Raw genomic sequence first — 21,983 nt, forward strand, 5'->3', positions numbered from 1 at the left:
GCAAATAACATGTAATTTTTAATGTTTTCTTAGGTTATAGTTCCTACAGATATAAAAATTGAATTTATCAATCAACTTTCCCAAACTGGCTTGTCTGTAATAGAAGTGACAAGCTTTGTGTCTTCTAGGTGGATACCACAGGTATGTAAATCCATAATTCTTTAACTGGATTCTTAATCCAACATTGCCAAGATTTAGTGACCAGCGTGCTGTGCATTGTGATATTAACCTGATATAATTACCAGTTTGCTATATTCTTATGAAATTATAGTTCATACGCCTGATGGCTCAGGCAGTAAAGGGTCTGCTTGCAATGCAGGAGACTTGAGTTTGATCCCTGGGTCAGGAAGATCTCCCAGAGACAGGAATGGCTAAACACTTCAGTATTCTTGCCTGGAGAATTCCATGGACACAGGAGCCTAGGGGACTACAGTTTACGGGGTCACAAAGAGTCAGACATGACTGAGTGACTAGTACTTTTCACTTTAGTGAAAGATGTGGTGAAAAGCGAGATATACGTTGTGATGTTAACTGGATATAATTACCAGTTTTCTGTATTCTTATAAAATATTAGTCCGTACATGTGAAAGTGAAAGTGAACGTGAGTCACACAGTCGTGTCCGACTCTTTGCGATCCCATGGACGGTAGCCCACAAGGCTCCTCCGTCCATGGGATTCTTCAGGCAAGAGTACTGGAGTGGGTTGCCATTTCCTTCTCCAGGGGATCTTCCCGACCCAGGGATCAAACCCGTGTCTCCTGCATTGCAGGCGGATTCTTTACCAACTGAGCTACTAGAGAAACCCATACACTTAGATATGATTAAGTGAAAAACATCTTTAATTAAATATACCTATTAAGTCCTAAAAACTTCCTTGGCCTTGATTGTTTAAAAGCTGTTTGGAACTTCATCCTAAACGTCCAAGAGTGTATGGTTCAATATAATGAGTAGGGGATAAGACTCTCAATACTAGTTTAGGGTCCTGCCTTCTGTTTGCTTCCAGTAACAAAAGTAGACATTGTTGATCCTGCTTTATGCTCGTAGCCCACTGTTCCTTTGGAACCCATTGATTTGAATTCTCCAAAGTCTTTTATATCTAGTTAGTCACTTCAGTCAGTCAGTTAGTTCAGTTGGTCAGTTGTGTTGGACTCTTTGTGACCCCATGAACTGCAGCATGCCAGGCCTCCCTGTCCATCACCATCTCCTGGAGTTCACTCAGACTCACGCCCATCGAGTTGGTGATGCCATCCAGCCATCTCAGCCTCTGTCATTCCCTTCTCCTCCCACCCCCAATCCCTCCCAGCATCAGAGTCTTTTCCAATGAGTCAACTCTTCGCATGAGGTGGCCAAAATACTGGAGTTTCAGCTTTAGCATCAATCCTTCCAAAGAACACCCAGGGCCGATCTCCTTTAGAATGGATTAGTTGGATCTCCTTGCAATCCAAGGGACTCTCAAGAGTCTTCTCCAACACCATAGTTCAAAAGCATCAATTCTTTGGTGCTCAGCTTTCTTTGTAGTCCAACTCTCACATCCATACATGACCACTGGAAAACCATAGCCTTGACTAGATGGACCTTTGTTGGCAAAGTAATATCTCTGCTTTTCAATATGCTATCTAGGTTGGTCATAACTTTCCTTCCAAGAAGTAAGCCTCTTTTAATTTCATGGCTTCAATCACCATCTGCAATGATTTTGGAGCCCCCCAAAATAAGTCTGACACTGTTTCCACTGTTTCCCCATCTATTTCCCATGAAGTGATGGGACCAGATGCTGTGATCTTCGTTTTCTGAATGTTGAGCTTTAAGCCAACTTTTTCACTCTCCTCTTTCACTTTTATCAAGAAGCTCTTTAGTTCCTCTTCACTTTCTGCCATAAGTCTGGTGTCATCTGTTGATCTAAGGTTATTGATATTTCTCCTGGCAATCTTGATTCCAGCTTGTACTTCTTCCAGCCCAGCGTTTCTCATGATGTACTCTGCATATAAGTTAAATCAGCAGGGTGACAATATACAGCCTTGATGTACTTTTTTTCCTGTTTGGAACCAGTCTGTTGTTCCATGTCCAGTTCTAACTGTTGCTTCCTGACCTGCATACAGATTTCTCAAGAAGCAGCTCAGGTGGTCTGGTATTCCCATCTCTTTCAGAATTTTCCACAGTTTATTGTGATCCACACAGTCAAAGGCTTTGGCATAGTCAATAAAGCAGAAATAGATGTTTTTCTGGAACTCTCTTGCTTTTTCCATGATCCAGCGGATGTTGGCAATTTGATCTCTGGTTCCTCTGCCTTTTCTAAAACCAGCTTGAAATTCTGGAAGTTCATGGTTCACATATTGCTGAAGCCTGGCTTGGAGAATTTTGAGCATTACTTTACTAGCATATGAGATGAGTGCAATTGTGTGGTAGTTTGAGCATTCTTTGGCATTGCCTTTCTTTGGAATTGGAATGAAAACTGACCTTTTCCAGTCCTGTGGCCACTGCTGAGTTTTCCAAATTTGCTGGTATGTTGAGTGCAGCACTTTCACAGCATCATCTTTCAGGATTTGAAATAGTTCAACTGGAATTCCATCACCTCCACTTGCTTTGTTCTTAGTGATGCTTTCTAAGGCCCACTTGACTTCACATTCCACGATGTCTGGGTTTAGGTGAGTGATCACACCATCATGATTATCTTGGTCGTGAAGATCTTTTTTGTACAGTTCTTCTGTGTATTCTTGCCACCTCTTCTTAATATCTTCTGCTTCTGTTAGGACCATACCATTTCTGTCCTTTATCGAGCCCATCTTTGCATGAAATGTTCCCTTGGTATCTCTAATTTTCTTGAAGAGATCTCTAGTCTTTCCCATTCTATTGTTTTCCTCTATTTCTTTGCATTTATTGCTGAGAAAGGCTTTCTTGTCTCTCCTTGCTATTCTTTGGAACTCTGCCTAACTCAATAGCTGGGCATGCTATTAGCACTTGAAACTCAGTGGGTTCAAAACCATACTTGTTGTTGATCCTACTTTATGCTCATAGACCATTGTTCCTTTCAGAATTTTGGATTTGAATTCTCAAGAGTCTTTTATATCTAGTCAGTTACTACCCAAAATTCTTCCTCCTCAATATAGCCTATCAGTTCTATTCAGTCACTCAGTCATGTCTGACTCTTTGCGACTCCATCGATTGCAGCATGCCAGGCCTCCTTGTCCATCACCAGCTCCCAGAGTTTGCTCAAACTTATGCCTATTCGGTGATGCCATCCAACCATCTCATCCTCTGTTGTTCCCTCCTCCTCCTGCCTTCAATCTTTCCGAGCATCAGGGTTTATTCCAATGAGTCAGTTCTTTGAATCAGGTGGCCAAATTATTGGAGTTTCAACTTCAGCATCAGTACTTCCAATGAATATTCAGGACTGATTTCCTTTAGGATGGACTGGTTGGATCTCCTTGCAGTCCAAGGGACTCTCAAGAGTCTTCTCCAGCACCACAGTTCAAAAGCATCAGTTCTTTGGCGCTCAGCTTTCTTTATAGTCCAACTCTCACATCAATACAAGACTACTGGAAAAATCATAGCTTTGACTAGACGGACCTTTGTTGGCGAAGTATGCTTTTATGTAGTAATGTCTCTACACATACATACATACTATATACATACTAATGGCAAAATAATGCCTCTGCTTTTATGTAGCCTATACCTATCTCTTATTTTTCAACTCCATGGATGAGTTAGTAATCCATACCCTTATGGATTAATTATTGGCATATTCTCTTAAATGATATTTGTAAGCACTGTCTCTCCCTTTATTGAATTTTGCCCATTGTTTCCAAGAAAAACTCCCAGAAATGCCAGCCTCTTCAAACTCACATTCTCAGCTCTTTATAAGCTCCCTTCTCCTTGCTGAAAAAGTTTGGGAACCTGGCCTGGGGTTAAAGGCCTCTCTCTGTGGCTTTACTTCCTTTTGCAGAAGCTTCCACCAAACCAAATTGCCTCTTGTTCCTGCTCATATCCTGCCTCTGTATCTAATTGTGCTTCATTTATGCTTTCTTATGTACATCTCAGTTTCTGCTTTGCTTTTCAGTTATAGCAAGATGGTGTAAAAGCCTTAAAATATTAAAAGCTTTTAAGTACTTTTTAAAGTGTTGGAAACAACAGAGACCACAAAAGGATGAATAGTATTATTAATAGTAATCCATCAGTTTTCACAGCTTCGATATTCAAATATCAGGGTTACTTTATGTATCCTTAAAATAAACTGACTTTTCTTCATCCCAAATGCCACCATTTATAATCATATACATATTTTATAAATGCTGTCTCAGGATCTGCCTCCCAGACTACGAGGGCTAAAGAAATCTTGACCGTGTCTCTGTCGACTGTCGCTGTGCCCCCATTGCTTGGTGCCTAGTAAGTAGGTGCTCAATGAATACTATGAAATGAATAATGAACCTGTTAGCCTGAAATCATAATAACACATGACTCCATCCTTTGATATGGACAAGTGACTCTTAAATTTTGTTCGTGTATTTGATCTTGTGTTACAAAGGCTACAGATAATTTCCTTGCTACTGTTGCTAAGTCACTTCAGTCGTGTCCAACTCTGTGTGACTCCATAGACGGCAGCACACCAGGCTCTGCCATCCCTAGGATTCTCCAGGCAAGAACACTGGAGTGGGTTGCCATTTCCTTCTCCAATGCATGAAAGTGAAAAGTGAAAGTGAAGTCACTCAGTCACTTAGTGACTCAGTCACTTAGCAACCCCATGGACTGCATCTTCCAGGCTCCTCCGCCCATGGGATTTTCCAGGCAAGAGTACTGGAGTGGAGTGCCATTGCCTTCTCTGGATAATTTCCTTAGGAAGACACAAACAGCTTAATGAGACTAGATTCATTTCCTTGACATTGTCATTTTGCAAACTGTGAGCTATTATTATTTTATTTACTATCATGTGAGACTTTTTATCATCTTTTATGTCTTCATGACATTGCCTATGTATTTTGTTTAGTTAGTGCTCTTTTCATGTATTTGGTTATTGTTGGAGAGAAACTAGATAGGCTGGTATAATTTTAGAGTAAGGTTTAGGAAGGACAGGTAACATTAATGATGACCCACCAAGATGATGTTTTAGATTTTGTGTTTTTCGTTAGCATCAGAACAATGAAATCTTCAGAGTTACATGATAAGTCAAAGTGGAAGTTGCTCAGTCATGTCCGACTTTTTGCAACCCCATGGACAGTATAGTCCATGGAATTCTCCAGGCTAGAATACTAGAATGGGTAGCCTTTCCCTTCTTCAGGGGATTTTCCTAACCCAGGGATTGGACTGGGGTCTCCTGAATTGCAGGTGGATTCTTTACCAACTGAGCACTCAGGGAAGCCCAACATGATAAGATAACCTCCAACTACAACATCAGTATCTCTTCAAGAGACTGCTATTCCCAATGGTTTTGTAAAGCTGTCTCTTGACTGTGATGATGTTCAGGAAGTTATCTCATTCCACTGTACTTGAAATTGCTTGGTGGGTTATTCTTGAGCCTAATCTGGGACACACCCAGGGCCACTGAGAAGAAGGAGGTGAGAGCCCCTTGCACGGAGGCTGCTCTTCTTCTTACTCAGCTCCTTACAAGAACAAAGGAGCAAAAGAAAGGGAGGGCCATCCCTCTGTGAGCAGTAATGAGAAAATTTCTTCTGGCCTCACAGGAAGTAGATGCCTGTGATAGGACCGTAAAATAATAACGATTCATTCTGGGCTTGGTTCTGAGGTGGATTCAGGACTTAAGCTGTTAAGAGGTCATGAACTCAGCATTTGGCTCAGAGTATTACTGGATAAAGGACAGAGTTCCCCACCCGGCCCGCGAGGACAGCTGTGCGGAGCAGAGGCTCCTCTGCACTGTGTCCAGTCTGTGCCCCACCTGGAGCTGGAGTGAGTGACTGAACCTCTTTGAACCCTGGCAGTCCCGGCAATGATGCCTCCAGCGCAGGCGGGTTACGCATACAGCCAGTGAGTGGGTCCCCGTCTGTGGCGGCCAGAGCCCAGGGCACCTGGCTACCACCGCGCTCACCAGTGTAATCTGAATTAAAGTCTAGCTGACAGGCAATGGACAGGCTTATCTGCAGCTCCTTTTAAGTCAGTTGCTTTCTCTGGGATAAACAGCCTTTTTCCTAAAGATTGAAGTAATGTATTTAGTTTAAATATTGGATTGGACTCCAGTCTGAAAAAGTAAAGATACTCATCCTTCAAATATTAAAGAATATGCTATATGTTTCCCTTTTAATACTCATCTGGTTACATACATTCCAAACAAACAAACAAACAAAAAAAGAAGTGTTTTTATTAAATAGATCACTGCTCGATCTGTGAAAGAACAGTGTGCCTGGATCAAAGATAATATCAGATTGAACTTTCAAAGTTATACTGGTTACTTATTACTATGCATCAAGAGTTTTTCAAAGGGCAGGACTGAGACCATACTATTTTGGCAATTTGATCTCCCATAGTCATGTTTGGATTCTAGATTTTACTAAGTTTGTGTGATGGAGCCTTTTCTGTTGTTGTTGTTGTTGTTGTTGTTGTGTGTGTGTGTGTGTGTGTGTGCACTAAGTCACTTCAGTTGTGCCCAAATCTTTGTGACCCCATGCACCTTAGCCCGCCAGGCTCCTCTGTCCATGGGATTCTTCAGGCAAGAACACTGGAGTGGGTTTCTGTGCCCTCCTCCAGGGGATCTTCCCAACCCAGGGATCGAACCCATGTCTCTTATGTCTCCTGCACTGGCATTTCGGTTATTGTTGTTGGAGGTTATCTCATCATGTAACTGTAGATTTCATTGTTCTGATGTTAATGAAAAAAGGCCTTAAATCAAGAGAAATAACCTATAATGATAATTTGAAGTTTTATATTATAACCTCTCATTTTTTGAAAGCAATTTATTTTTATTCACGTATAGTTGATTTACAGTGTTGGGTTGGTATAGCACAGGGATTCAGTTATACATCTACCTATATATATTTTTTTTTCCCAGATTCTATAACTTCTCATTTTTTTTTGAGAAAATATCATGACACCAGGCTTGTCTAACTCAAAAGAACATCTGAAATTTGTGTCAGGATAATTTCAGTGTACCAGCTTACGTGTAATTGTCTGAATAATTTCTAATTCCTCTAAAGATCTTGAGTGTGGCTTGAAATTGGTATACTGTTAATTCTCTGCATCTTCTGTTTCTTTCCCTTAAACGTGGGTCATGGGAAGAGTCCTCTGGTTTATGTTTAGATTGCTGCTTGCTCACTTATTTCTTTTTTTAGCATTTTAAAGCATTTTTACAGCTTCCCTCCTACTGTTTTGTTTGGCAGCAGCTTTTCTAACTAGAGCAGCTGAAAGAAAAGTTCCACGGTAGCAGGCTGCCATATAAAACAGGATCCCACACCTATAATCTAAATGGCCAGAGATGATAAAATACCTGTCATTAAAAAATACATGTTCTTTACAACTTATCTGGAAAAAGGGTTTCCTTAGAGTGACATATAATCTAAGGACATTTGAAATGAGTCCACACAGCTCCTTACTTCAACAGAGTGAACAGCGGTAACAGTAGGGAAAAAAATGTGTTTATAAAACTCTATGGGTTTACTGAAACTTTGGAATGGAACTCTCAGTAATGAGCTATTTAAATCATTATAAATGCAATAATTTTTGAAAGTGAACTTGAGTTTTCCATTATCTTTAATGTAGCCATTTGGTTTTAAACATCTTCATTCATATGAGTGAATACCATTTATTTAAAAATAAAAATGCCTGAAAGGTACAAGACACTGTATGTTTATATCTGTCACACGCAAAGTCTCAGTTATAAATATTTGTTCCCTGTTTAGTTAATTTTTAACTGTTGGAATAGGTGGGTCAGTAAAGGGCAGAAATAGCTTTTCTCTATAAAAGTAGAAAGAAATACACATAAAAGGCTGTAACAATTATTTACAAATCCGTCTAACACTTGAAAATATGGCCCAAACACGGTGGAAGCAAGAAGGGATGTGTAAACTTCTCCCTGTCCTCCTTTTAGTGTGTGAGACAGTTAATTCTTTGTTAGGAATGAAAACACATTTACTGGGTTGAAGTTTAAGATTTAGATGTACTTGGATGAGATGCGGGTGGTTGTTGCTTCTGCTCCTGCGCGCCCCCTGGCTGCTTTTCCTTGCTCTCTTTTTTTCTGAGGGGGATGGTTGTGTGGGGAAGAGGCAGGGAAGCGGGTAATTGAGCCTAGAAGTTGTGTGTGTCTGTGTGTGTGAGAGAGAGAGAGAGAAAGAGAGAGAGAGAGAGGAGAGAGAGAGATCCAGGGCAAGAGGGGAAGTGGCAGGGCTTGTGTGAAGAGCTTTTGGGGAGAGCTTCCAAACTCCTCTGTTTATAAGGCACAGTGTCCTGGCAGGGTAATTTCATCTTCTGTGAGTCTCATCCATGTTTCCCAGAGGAGCTGACCTCTGCCTTTGGCCCAGAGAGGATGAAATTTATAAGACCGCAGATCCCATTTCCTGGGGTCACAGGAGCCCTTTCACCCACATAGGCTAGTTTGGATTTCCTCCCAGAGTGGCAGCCTTACATCTATCACATGGTGATTTAGAGTTGCAGAGGTTCCAAGAGGCAAGCACAAATGGTGTGCCCTTTATAGCCAAGCCCTATAAATTTTCTAGCATCACTTTTCCATACTGTATGAGTTGATGTAGCTACAAAGGCATTCAGTTTCAAAGGGAGGGATCCATGCCACCTCCTGACTGGGGTGCGGTTGTTGCAGAGGAACACGTGTGTAGGGGGATATCATTGGAAGCACTTTTCTAATCTGTGACACTTATATCTTTAAAAATGATCTAATAATTAACCTAGTTACTTGCGTGCTTTTCCTTATGAATAATGAAAGAACAGAGTTGAGAGAAAAGCAGGCTGGGCATTCTGAAACCCCCAGATTCCAAAAGATTTCAGCATTCTCAGGGCCGCGAGTACTTACCTGACTCCTGCTCACCCCCAAGAGACAATTGTGCTGCGTCACGTGGGATCCAGGTTGGTGTTGGAGTGGTTAACCTGAAATCCAACATTTTAAGGTTGCTTCATCCTTCAGTCACCTCATTGGCCACTGTTATTACAGAGGGTATGCAGAATGCTTAAAGCATAGTCACAGATGTTTTTTTTAACACTTTTTGTCTCTCAGGAAAAAAAAAAATCAGAAATATGAAAAAAATTTATTAGGATTGTGGGCACTAATATTTTTTTCTTTTTTACTTTGCTTTCAATGTTTACTTTGCAAAACAATTGGGGGAAAACGAGTTGTTAGCCTTGTACATATTACTTGGCATTCGCCAGTAACTTATTCTCTACCTAAGATGTAATTCCACTTCTGTGTGCAAAGCAAAAAGCAAAGCTTACAATGAAAAGCATTAACGTTGCAATTCTACTAGTTAGATTTTTATTTTTTTTCACACTGAAGGTACAATTCAATATTTTTTACTTTTTCTCCATGAGGACAAAAGCTATGATTCTGCTCAAAGATTTACTATGCTCAGCATACACTGCTTTTCTAATGACTTAATCTTATCAACTACATTTTGACTAACAATTTGTCTTTTTTTGGTTCTTAGATTTATAAAAAAAGGACCCAAAATGTTCAAATACTTTATCTCACTTTTTATTTATTTGAATCTATCAAATTTTCTCTAAGTCAATCCATGAAAAGAAAGAAATTTTCAAAGGCATGTTGATCATATAAAAATTACATTTTTGTATGTGATTAACATTACATTAAAATTGGGCTTCATAGACTTATCAGTATGCATCAACAGCTTGAAAGATCTAGCATATAATAAAATTACATAAAAGCTGAATAGAGAGACAGTTTGGCACAGAAAGACTGGATTCTAACTTTTCAATGGTATTTTCTTCATTATTTTGATTAGTTTGTCAGTCTTGTTTTCGTGTAAACTAACTCCACTGGTATGGATCCTGACTAAGCCGCTCTCTCTCTCGTCCACTTGAAGAGAAGCAGTCTGTCCTGTGGACCAGGCTCCCAGAACTCAAGCACTTCCTGTGTCATGGTTGCCACTCTCATGGGATGAGTCACGGCCATTAGTGAAAACCAGGTTTAAAGTGTTAAGATTAAATGTGGACTGTTTCAATCATCAGTTTTAAGGCTGCCAAGCAGCAGCACTTGTTTTTAAGAATTCATGATCCTTGTACATTGAACACTGAAAATGAACCATATACTAATTATTTTTAAATTGATTATGGTTTTAAAAGACATATTTTGTTGATATGTTTATAAAGAATTATAATTCCAGTTAATTTTTAAAAATAAAAATACTTTTTCCTAATCTTTAGATATGCACAAACACACACATAGCATGCACACAAATCTAATATTGCCTGGTTAGATTGCTGGAAAGTTCTACAGGAATAATATGTAGTGAACATAGGACATTAGATAAATCTAAATCTTAAAAGTAACATTACATTCCAAAAATCATTACAGTAGGTAAGTTTTATATTTCAAACTTACACATTAATGAGACATACATATGTTAACATTTCACTTCTTCCACATTTGATAAAGTGAAAAGAATATAAATATGTAGTTTTTCACCTAGAGTAAATATAAAGCATTTACTTTTATATGCCTTATGGCAAAACCAATAGAGTATTGTAATATAAAAAAAAAAATAGTGAAAAAATATTCTAAGAAAAAAAAATTTTTTTAATTTTTAATTTTTTTTACTTTATTTTACTTTACAACACTGTATAGGTTTTGCCATACATTGACATGAAAAAATTTAATCCAAATTCATTCATCTTGAATATGCCATTTATCAAATTGAAGGCTAATTAGAATTATATTTTTAGAATAATAGAATATTTTGTAATGTCTATGAATTTTGGCTGTTTGTTCATTGTCAATATATAGGACATTGTTTTGAAGAATGCTGTTTGTTTTATAAACATCTCGGACAGCTTCAAATTTATAAGGGCAACAGGTCATAGGTTATAGTTATGCTGCTTTAATTGTTCTAGGCTCTCACATTCCTCTTTGCTTTTCAAACTACTAAATGAACCATTCTTTGAGATATCAACATATTGAAGCAAGTCCATGCTAACAACTTGAGAAAATTAATACAACTTACTCCAGACCTTGTACTGCTGTGATGTGGAACCATGAAGAAATTGTAACGCTGTTCTTAGTCAAGACTGATTGTAATAAGAAACACATCTCTTAGTAATCCCCAAGTAATTATTTCTTCCCACGTCCTCCAGGTTTCAGGTTTTCTTGGGCTTTCAGTGACAGCACTGTATCTGTTGAGAAATAACAACATACATATTTTCCAGTAGAATGTCTGAGAGCTGACTCTTGTTTCTGATACGATTTGGCAAAGTATTTTCATTTCTTTATGCCTTAGATTCTTTCTATTCATTTATTCATCCATCCACTGCTTTTTGTCTCTATTAAACACTGCATTGAATTCTTTGTTGAACTCAGATGTTGAATAACGTATGGTTGATAGCATTATCTGTATAATAAGCCAATTGTAAAGTTAAAAAGGGTAATGGAAATAAAATCACTCAAACCAAGTGGTATCTGTAAGTGAACTGTAATAAACTAGAACTTAGTAATCAGAATATGTTACACAGTTTGTGTTCAAGAGGTTGTCTGTTCAATCTTTTCAAGGTCTGTCTTCTCTTCTTCTTACTGGATCTTCAGATCCATATGAGGCCAGATCATTGCAGTTTGATCTTATAGGCTATTGTCCTGATGGCATTGCTCGCCAAGGTATTAAGAATCCTTTTGCTACAACTCTTTCTTTTTGCCAGTAAGATAATGTCCCTCAAACAACCCAGTCTTCCCCTCTTATCAGCACAGCTCTCCACTGTGGGCAGAGGGGCTTCCAGAAGGCAGTGTAAGTATAGATGAACAATTCCATTTACGTCATCCAGAATGAATACAGGAGAAGGCAATGGCACCCCACTGCAGTACTCTTGCCTGGAAACTCTCATGGACGGAGGAGCCTGGTAGGCTGCAGTCCATGGGGTCACTAAGGGTCAGACACGACTGAGCGACTTCACTTTCACTTTTCGCTTTCATGCATTGGAGAAGGAAATGGCAACCCACTCCAGTGTTCTTGCCTGGAGAGTCCCAGAGATGGGGGAGCCTGGTGGGCTGCCGTCTATGGGGTCGCACAGAGTTGGACACGACTGAAGCAACTTAGCAGCAGCAGCAGCAGAATGAATACAATTAGGCACAATATTTTAAAAGGCATTTCTGCACCCATGCATGAGAAATAACACCGTTGACAGTGTTATTAACAAACACAAAGTCATGATATATGAGAGACAACACAGTTGAATGAAAAGAAAATTATACTGAGAACTTTGAGACTTGTTTTGACATGGGAAGACCAGGAGGGTGGTCCCCAAAGTAACTGACCTGAACAAAGAATCACTAATGCATATTTGTTATATTTGCCTTAGGAAATAGTAGCGGCAGTGGGAGGTGGGATGGAGGGGTGGGGGATGTTAATGAATAAGGTGATTCTGGTTTCTCTGTCTGGAGCATTGGTCTCCCAGTTTATAACACACAGATCCATTGGGTGGATTGGATTTATTTTATAATTTAAAAATTAGTATTTGTAGGCATTAATAGATTATGATGGAAATGGCTTGCAGGCATTCACAGAAGAAGAGTGTGGGGTTGTTATGCTATTTGCTCAGATCACTCTTGAGAAGCTTGTGCATTCCTTTCCTTAGAGGGCGCTACAGAGGCCCTGAGAACACAGAGATGATGTTAAATAAGGAAACACAGGAAATTATACACCAGCCCAAATTAGTTTTTAGGCTTCTGGACTTAAGAAGTTTTGTGAGTATGGTGTCAGACCATTTTAGCAGCAGCAGCCAAGACAGGGTATTGGGTAGAAAAAAAAATAAAACTAGATGTTCAATTTTCCAGAGATTTCCTGTGTTTATTATTGTAAGACTGTGATTTATTAAAACTGTCTTACTTCTTCAAGCAGACCAAGATTTCCTCTGTGCTACTGAGGCTAAGATATATGGGGTTTGTGGAAAGAGTCTGTGAATGAGACAGGGCTAGAGGACCCAGTCTAAAAGCTGTTCATGGCTGGGTAAAGTGTTTTCACCCACAGTTGTCAGGAAGGGCTCTAGTCCCATTTTTTCCTCATTACTGAATTTACGAATGTGTTACCTTTAAGTGGAGTTACTGCTCAAATTGAGTTTTGAGTTATAGGGTCTGGAACCACGTTATTTACATTTGTATAGTAATATGTAGCATGTGTTGAAGAAATGGCACATCCTGTATCCATCCCTCCTGCTGTATAAGGAAAAGTGTTACCATCAGGGATATCTCACTGGCCAATGGAGACAGTAGGCGAATACCTTCTGATACTGTCTGCTCATTTCGTGAAGATCTGAATGCTGGCCTGGGTGATGATGGGGTAAAAAGGAATCCTTCAAATATATTTCTAAGAAGTTATTCCACAAAGCATATTATTGAGGGTTATAGATCCATAAGTATATTTCCTGGCAAAATTTAAAATGGTATATTAAGCAAAGACTTTATAAAAAATAAATTCACCCAGAAATTTGATGGTTATTCTAAGAATAAGATATTCTCGGTTATACTAAGAATAAGAATCAGTTTACGCCAAATTGATCTCAAGTGTTCAGGAAAAGAACTCCCTGAAATCTTTATTTCAGATAGATTAACTACCTTGATGATGAGTTGCTATGATCAAGGGTAGGCAATTTCATCCATGTTAGGAGTCTCCAAAATGTTATTTGTTTTAATTTTACCCTTAATGTATCTTTATTTAGAATTTCCATATATGATCTTGTTTTGTTCAATTGCCTAGTTATGTCTGACTTTCCATGACCCCATGGACTGCAGCACACCAGGCTTCCCTGTCCTTCACCATCTCCCCGAGCTTGCTCAAACTCATGTCCATCTAGTCGGTGATGACATCCAACCATCTCATCCTCTGTCGTCCCCTGCTCCTCCTGCCTTCAGTCTTCCCCAGCATCAAGGTCTTTTCCAATGAGATGGCTCTTGGCATCATGTGGTCAAAGTATTGAAGCTTTAGCTTCAGCATCAGTCCATTCAGTGAGTATTCAGGATTGACTTCTTTTAAGATTGATTTCCTAGTCATGTATTTTAGTAAAATTTACTAACATTAGAGATTTTTTAAAAAGGTTCCCTTCCAAATTGCAATAATTTCAGATCCACAAAATCTGGAGTCACCTCTGAATAAAAATAAAGTGAGGCTTCCAATATTGAACTGAGGGCCTCTTGGATGCATTGATTTTTTTCTCCTGCCAGCCTAAGTGGCAGTCTTTGAGAATGAAACCACTGTGGTTCCCAGAATTGTTGATATCTTGACATCTTCTGACGTGCCTCTTGAGAAACTTGTATGCAGGTCAGGAAGCAACAGTTAGAACTGGACATGGAACAACAGACTGGTTCCAAACAGGAAAAGGAGTCCGTCAAGGCTGTATATTGTCACCCTGCTTATTTAACTTCTATGCAGAGTACATCATGAGAAACGCTGGACTGGAAGAAACACAAGCTGGAATCAAGATTGCCAGGAGAAATATCAATAACCTCAGATATGCAGATGACACCACCCTTATGGCAGAAACTGAAGAGGAGCTAGAAAGCCTCTTGATGAAAGTGAAAGAGGAGAGTGAAAAAGTTGACTTAAAGCTCAGCATTCAGAAAACGAAGATCATGGCATCTGTCCCATCACTTCATGGGAAATAGATGGGGAAACAGTGAAAACAGTGTCAGACTTTATTTTTTTGGGCTCCAAAATCACTGTAGATGGTGATTGCAGCCATGACATTAAATGATGCTAACTCCTTGGAAGGAAAGTTATGACCAACCTAGACAGCATATTGAAAAGCAGAGACATTGCTTTGCCAACAAAGGTCCATCTAGTGTAGGCTATGGGTTTTCCAGTGGTCATGTATGGATGTGAGAGTTGGACTGTGAAGAAAGCTGAGTGCTGAAGCTGATGCTTTTGAACTGTGGTGTTGGAGAGGACTCTTGAGAGTCCCTTGGACTGCAAGGAGATCCAACCAGTCCACTCTGAAGGAGATCCGCCCTGGGTGTTCTTTGGAAGGAATGATGCTAAAGCTGAAACTCCAATACTTTGGCCCATCATGCGAAGACTTGACTCATTGGAAAAGACTCTGATGCTGGGAGGGATTGGGGGCGGGAGGAGAAGGGGATGACAGAGGATGAGATGACTGGATGCATCACTGACTTGATGGACGTCAGTTTGAGTGAACTCCGGGAAATGGTGATGGACAGGGAGGCCTGGCCTTCTGTGATTCACGGGGTCGCAAAGAGTCAGACACGACTGAACAACTGAACTGACTGACTGACTGACATCTTCTGAGAATTTTTAGGAACAACAGGTTCCTTGGTCCTCAACTGAACAGATTCAGAACAGATTCTGTGCAGATGAGTTCAAGAAATCTTTTTTTTTTTTTTTCTTGAAGAACCTCAAATAGTTTTGATGATAAATCAAGTTTAGGAGACACTGGGTTAAACGAAAACAAATATTCCTAAAACCCTTCACCCTGAGGGTAAGATCTTTCTAGGAACTCTTCTCTTGACATTATGATGCAGAAAAACTTTTGCAATGACCAAGAGGAGAAGAGAGAAGATATTTAGAGGATGAGGAGGATGTACTTATCCAGGAGGAATTAGAGAGCATGTTTGGGGTCCGTCCCATCTCCTGCACTTACTGGGTGATTTTTCTCATTTTTTCCATCTCTGTCTACTTCTTTGACAGAAACAGTCCCTCTCATTGGATAGTTAAAAAGTGCTTAAAGAAATAATGCATCCATCTCAACACATGACCTGCCCTATAGACTGGCATAAAGCAAATATTTGCCTTCATCATTAAAATGTTATTAACTATCAATAAACTCTTAGTATTGGTAGAGAATAAGAATCATGATTCAAAGTGGATTGAACTCAAGTTGGATGTAAACTAGAATAAAAGGCAAGGAGAAGAGATTTCAGTTCAATTAAACAACCAATTATTAAATGTCCCTTTTATGTGAAGTCTTCATAGAGAAAGAATTTAGTCAGGAGAGAAATACATAAATCAGTATAAATTGTACAAACTTTGGTAAGAGTGACTATAGATAGATAGATATACACAGAGAACTATGGTGGAAAACAGATGTGCAAATCAAGTGGCTGTTGAGAACATCTAAGAAGAGCTTTTGAGTTATATATTATGAATATTAGAGGATGAAGTATATTGACCTGATGAAAAAAGAAAGAATGATATCTCATTAAGAAAGACTGTCTTAGGACTTCCCTGGTGGTCGAGTGGTTAAGATTCCATGTTTCTACTACAAGGGATCTGGGTTCAACCCCTGGTCAGGCAACTAGATGCCACGTGCTGCAACTAAGACCTGTCATAGCCACATTAAAAGAAAGAAAGAAAGAATGTTATTTTATCTTGCAACAATGACCAAGACTTTTTGTTATTGATAAGGGTCAAAGAGGAGAGTGAAAAAGCTGGCTTGAAATTCAACATTCAAAAACTAAGATCATAGCATCTGGTCCTATCACTTCATGGCAAATAGAAGGGGAAAAAAATGGAAGCAGTGACAGATTTTATTTTCTTGGGCTCTGAAATCACTGCAGATGGTGACTGCAGCCATGAAATTAAAAAACACTTGCTTCTTAGAAGAAAAGCTATGATAAGCTTAGCACATTAAAAAGCAGAGACATCACTTTACCAACAAAAGTCCATCTAGTCAAAGCTATGGTTTTTCCAGTAGCCATGTGCAGATGTGAAAGTTGGACCATAATGAAGACTGAGTGCTAGAGAATTGATGTTTTTGAATTGTGGGGTTGGAGAAGACTCTTGTGAGTCCTTTGGACAGCAAGGAGATCAAACTAGTCAATTGTTGAGGAAATCAACCCTGAATATTCATTAGAAGGACTGATGCTAAAGCTGAAACTCCAATACTTGGACCACCTGATGCAAAAAACTGACTCACTGGAAAAGACCATGATACTGGGAAAGATTGAGGGCAAAAGGAGAAGGGGGCAGCAGAGGATGAGATGGTTAGATAACATCACTGACTCAATGGACATGAACTTGAGCAAACTCCAGGAGATAGTAGAGGACGGAGGAGCCTGGACTGTGTAGTCCACAGGGTCACAAAGAGTCAGATATGGCTTAGCTGCTGCTGCTGCTGCTGCTGAGTTGCTTCAGTCATGTCTGACTCTGTGCGACCCCATAGACAGCAGCCCACCAGGCTCCCCTCTCCTTGGGATTCTCCAGGCAAGAACACTCTTATGGGTTGTCATTTCCTTCTCCAATGCATGAAAGTGAAAAGTGAAAGTGAAGTCACTCAGTCGTGTCCAACTTTTAGCGACGCCATGGACTGCAGCCCACCAGGCTCCTCCGTCCATGGGATTTTCCAGGCAAGAGTACTGGAGTGGGGTGCCAGTTACTAAATGACAACTATTGGGTATTTGTTGTTATTTTATTTTATATAATATATTTTATAGATATTAAACATATGTCAGTGTTTGCACCAATATTCTTGGAGAACACAGTGTTGTTCAAGTAAGAAAGTGTGCCTGGTTCACACGAGTAAAATTAAGATTTTGGGATTAACATCCACACACTCCTATATACAAAATAATCAACAAGGACCTACTGTATAGCATAGGGAAATCTACTCATTATTTTGTAATAACCTAAATGGGAAAAGGATTTGGAAGAGAATATATATATATACACATATATGTATGTATGTATGTGTGTATATATATATATATATATATATACACACACACATATATACACACATATATATAATGGAATCAGTTTTCTGTAAACCTAACAAAACATTGTAAATCGGCTTACTCCAGTATGAAATATTACCACCAAAACATAGCTCCTGGACCTATCTCTTCCCTCTCAACTTCATGACGTTCTAAATTACTTAGGTTTTCCTGGCTATCTCATTTTCTTTCTCCTACCTCTTCTCACCTTCTTCCTTTTACTTCATTCATGATGACGAGGAATCAGGTGCAGGACTCTTGTTAGATGGTGTGAGTGTCGTGTCTGACTCTGTGCGACCCCATGGACTGTAGGCTGCCAGGCTTCTCTGTCCATGGAATTTTCCAGGCAAGAATACTGGAGCGAGTTGCCATTTCCTTCTCCAGGGGATCTTCGTGACCCAGGGATTGGACCTGTGTCTCCTGCACTGGCAGATGGATTATTTGCCACAGTGCCACCTAGGAAGCCCCATTTGATGGCAGGGGAGGGAAATAATTTGAGCTCTTTAGCAAGTGAGTGGAGGAAAGGGAGAAAAAGTGGTTAAAGCTCACCATTGATGATGCTTGCCTTGGTCCTATTGCCTGGACCACCAGGGCAGAGAGGAGAGGAGACAAAGCAGAATTTTATATTTAGGTTACAAGATCCAGTGGTACAAAAAGTGGCTAAGTTATATAATTTTGCAGATAATTCTATAAAGAGGGAGTATCTTACCTTTCTTTTCTTACATGAATTTTATATTCTACTCTAAACACATTTGCCATTTAAAAACAGTACTAACTTCAACTCTAAGTAATTCTGCTCCATCACACAATGCAATTACCTCATCTTCTCCAGAGCCACCTTGATGCACTGAATAATATTAAAGATGCAAAATAACTCAACTCCACTCAGGAAGTTTGCAGTGTCCTTAATGACTCACCTCTTACTGAGTTAAAATTAATAAAGATAAAAGTAGTATGTATCATTCAGAAAACAAAGATCATGGCATCCGATCCCATCACTTCATGGGAAATAGATGGGGAAGCAGTGGAAACAGTGTCAGACTTTATTTTGGGGGGCTCCAAAATCACTGCAGATGGTGACTGCAGCCATGAAATTAAAGACGCTTACTCCTTGGAAGAAAAGTTATGACCAATCTAGATAGCATATTCAAAAGCAGAGATGTTACTTTGCCAGCAAAGGTCAGTCTAGTCAAGGCTATGGTTTCTCCAGTGGTCATGTATGGATGTGAGAGTTGGACTGCGAAGAAGGCTGAGCACCGTAGAATTGATCCGTTTGACCTGTGGTGTTGGAGAAGATTCTTGAGAATCCCTTGGACTGCAAGGAGATCCAACCAGTCCATTCTGAAGGAGATCAACCCTGGGATTTCTTTGGAAGGAATGATGCTAAAGCTGAAACTTCAGTACTTTGGCCACCTCATGCAAAGAGTTGACTCATTGGAAAAGACTCTGATGCTGGGAGGGATTGGGGGCAGGAGGAGAAGGGGACGACAGAGGATGAGATGGCTGGATGGCATCACGGACTCGATGGATGTGAGTCTGAGTGAACTCCGGGAGATGGTGATGGACAGGGAGGCCTGGCGTGCTGCTATTCCTGGGCTCGCAAAGAGTCGGACATGACTGAGCGACTGAGCTGAACTGAACTAAATGTGTATGAGACCATCACATAAAAATTTTATAGTAAATGCTGCTTTGGTACTTACAGAACTTTACAGTGTGATATATTTGTAATTGTACTTGTTCTAGGAAGAGAAAAAAAGTTCACCAGTGATTAGATTTTGCTCCTTAAAAAAAAAGACCTTTTCTCCTTTAAAAAAATATCTTGCTCCTTTAAACAAAGGCTCCTGAGTTATTTACACTTTGCCTAGATAAGGGTTAGCTTAAATATTGGTCATTATTCTAGTATAGGTTGCAAAGAAAAAATATTTCCTTATGTGTTTCATACAACTTCAGATCACATGGTATTTATATTATTTTGCATTTTTGATATGTACACACACACACACACACATAAACACATGCGCACACACATATCTTCCACTACTGGCTGATGTATAATATGTGTATGGTCTGCATCTGCTTCATTTTTAATGCTATAGTATTAAATATATTGTAAGTGTATAACCTTTTGAAATGTCAATATTCAAAAATTGGAAGGCATTTTAAAAGTTCATTTTAAAGGTTTTATGATATTTTAAAATTAAATTCTGTATTCCCCAATGACAAATTTTATAGTCTGTTTGCAAAATGTATACTCATATGCATTATCTTGAAATTCCAATACTCTTAGGAAATTTGAACGTGCACTTAACAATGCTCAAACTATACTTTAGCCGTTGCTGTTGTCTAGAGAACACATTCAAGGTATAAGTATTTAGGAGAGATTATTGTATTCAGATAATGACAAAATATTAGTAAGAAGTCTAAATATGTGTAATGTGGAGTATCTGAAGGGTTTCTCAGGTGGCTCAATGATAAGGATTCTGCCTGCCAATGCAGGAGACACAGGAGGTGCAAACTTGATCCCTGGGTAAGGAAGATCCCCTGAAGGAGAAAATGGCAACCCACTCTAGTATTCTTGCCTAGAAAGTTCAAGAGACAGAGGAACCTGGTTGGCTACAGTCCAGTTCAGTTCAGTCACTCAGTAGTGTCCGGCTCTTTGCGACCCCATGAATCACAGCACGCCGGGCCTCCCTGTCCATCACCAACTCTGAGTTCACTCAAACTCATGTCCATCAAGTCGGTGATGCCATCCAGTCATCTCATCCTCTGTCGTCCCCTTCTCCTCCTGCTCCCAATCCCTCCCAGCATCAGGGTCTTTTCCAATGAGTCAACTCTTCGCATGAGGTGGCCAAAGTACTGGAGTTTCAGCTTTAGCATCAGTCCTTCCAACGAACACCCAGGACTGATCTCCTTTAGGATGGACTGGTTGGATCTCCTTGTGGTCCAAGGGACTCTCAAGAGTCTTCTCTAACACCACAGTTCAAAAGCATCAATTCTTCGGCTTCTTCACAGTCCAACTCTCACATCCATACATGACCACGGGAAAAACCATAGCCTTGACTAGATAGACCTTTGTTGGCAAAGTAATGTCTCTGCTTTTTAATATGCTGTCTAGGTCGTTCATAACTTTCCTTCCGAGATGCAAGCGTCTTTTAATTTCATGGCTACAGTCACCATTTGCAGTGATTTTGGAGCCCCCCAAAATAAAGTCTGAAGCTGTTTCCACTGTTTCCCCATCTATTTGCCATGAAGTGATGGGACCAGATGCCATGATCTTGGTTTTCTTAATGTTGAGCTTTAAGCCAACTTTTTCACTCTCCTCTAGACTTTTATCAAGAAGCTCTTTAGTTCCTCTTTGCTTTCTGCTTAAGGGTGGTGTCACTGCATATATGAGGTTATTGATATGGCTCCTGGCAATAGTTTTGCCAAGAGAACACACAGGTCATAGCAAAAACCCTATTCCAACAACACAAGAGAAGACTCTACACATGGACATCACCAGATGGTCAACACCGAAATCAGACTGACTATATTCTTTGCAGTCAAATATGGAGAAGCTCTATACAGTCAGTAAAAACAAGACTGGGAGCTGACTGTGGCTCAGATCATGAACTCCTTATTGACAAATTCAGACTTAAGTTGAAGAAAGTAGGGAAAACCACTAGACCATTCAGGTATGACCTAAATCAAATCCCTTATGATTATACAGTGGAAGTGAGAAATAGATTTAAGGGACCAGATCTGATAGACAGAGTGCCTGATGAACTATGGACGGAGGTTTGTGACATTGGACAGGAGACAGGGATCAAGACCATCCCCATGGCTACAGTCCATAGGATTGCCAAGAGTCCAACACAACTGAGTGATTGAGCATGCACACAAGGAGTGTCCAGATATAATCACCCCATGATAGAGTTAGTAGCAAGTAAAATAAAATCTCTATGTCTGTTGCATTCTAATTATGTGACCCTTTGCATATCTTTAAGTGCTTGCAAATTGTTGCACAAATATTGTGACTGAATCCGTATCAAAATTTGGATACCCATGAAATTAATTCACCATGGTATACCCTGTTTGGTTGGCAGTAGAGATATGGCTACTCTCACACAATGGCCAGATAATGGCAAATCCTGGTACTAACCAAATGATGGGAATTC

At 39.7% G+C, this 21,983-nt stretch overlaps 1 protein-coding gene across 2 annotated transcripts in view; it reads left to right on the plus strand.

Annotated features, from left to right (window-relative positions):
* HMGCLL1 (3-hydroxy-3-methylglutaryl-CoA lyase like 1) overlaps positions 1–21,983 on the plus strand; it is a 191,262-nt gene that overhangs the window by 65,770 nt on the left and 103,509 nt on the right. For both annotated transcript variants that reach the window (XM_069564084.1, XM_069564085.1), the window contains exon 3: positions 34–141. In XM_069564084.1, coding sequence (XP_069420185.1) covers positions 34–141 — 108 coding nt within the window. The remainder of the gene's footprint in view (positions 1–33; positions 142–21,983) is intronic.

Source organism: Ovis canadensis, chromosome 20 (genome assembly GCF_042477335.2).
Source record: "Ovis canadensis isolate MfBH-ARS-UI-01 breed Bighorn chromosome 20, ARS-UI_OviCan_v2, whole genome shotgun sequence".
Lineage (NCBI taxonomy): Eukaryota > Metazoa > Chordata > Mammalia > Artiodactyla > Bovidae > Ovis > Ovis canadensis.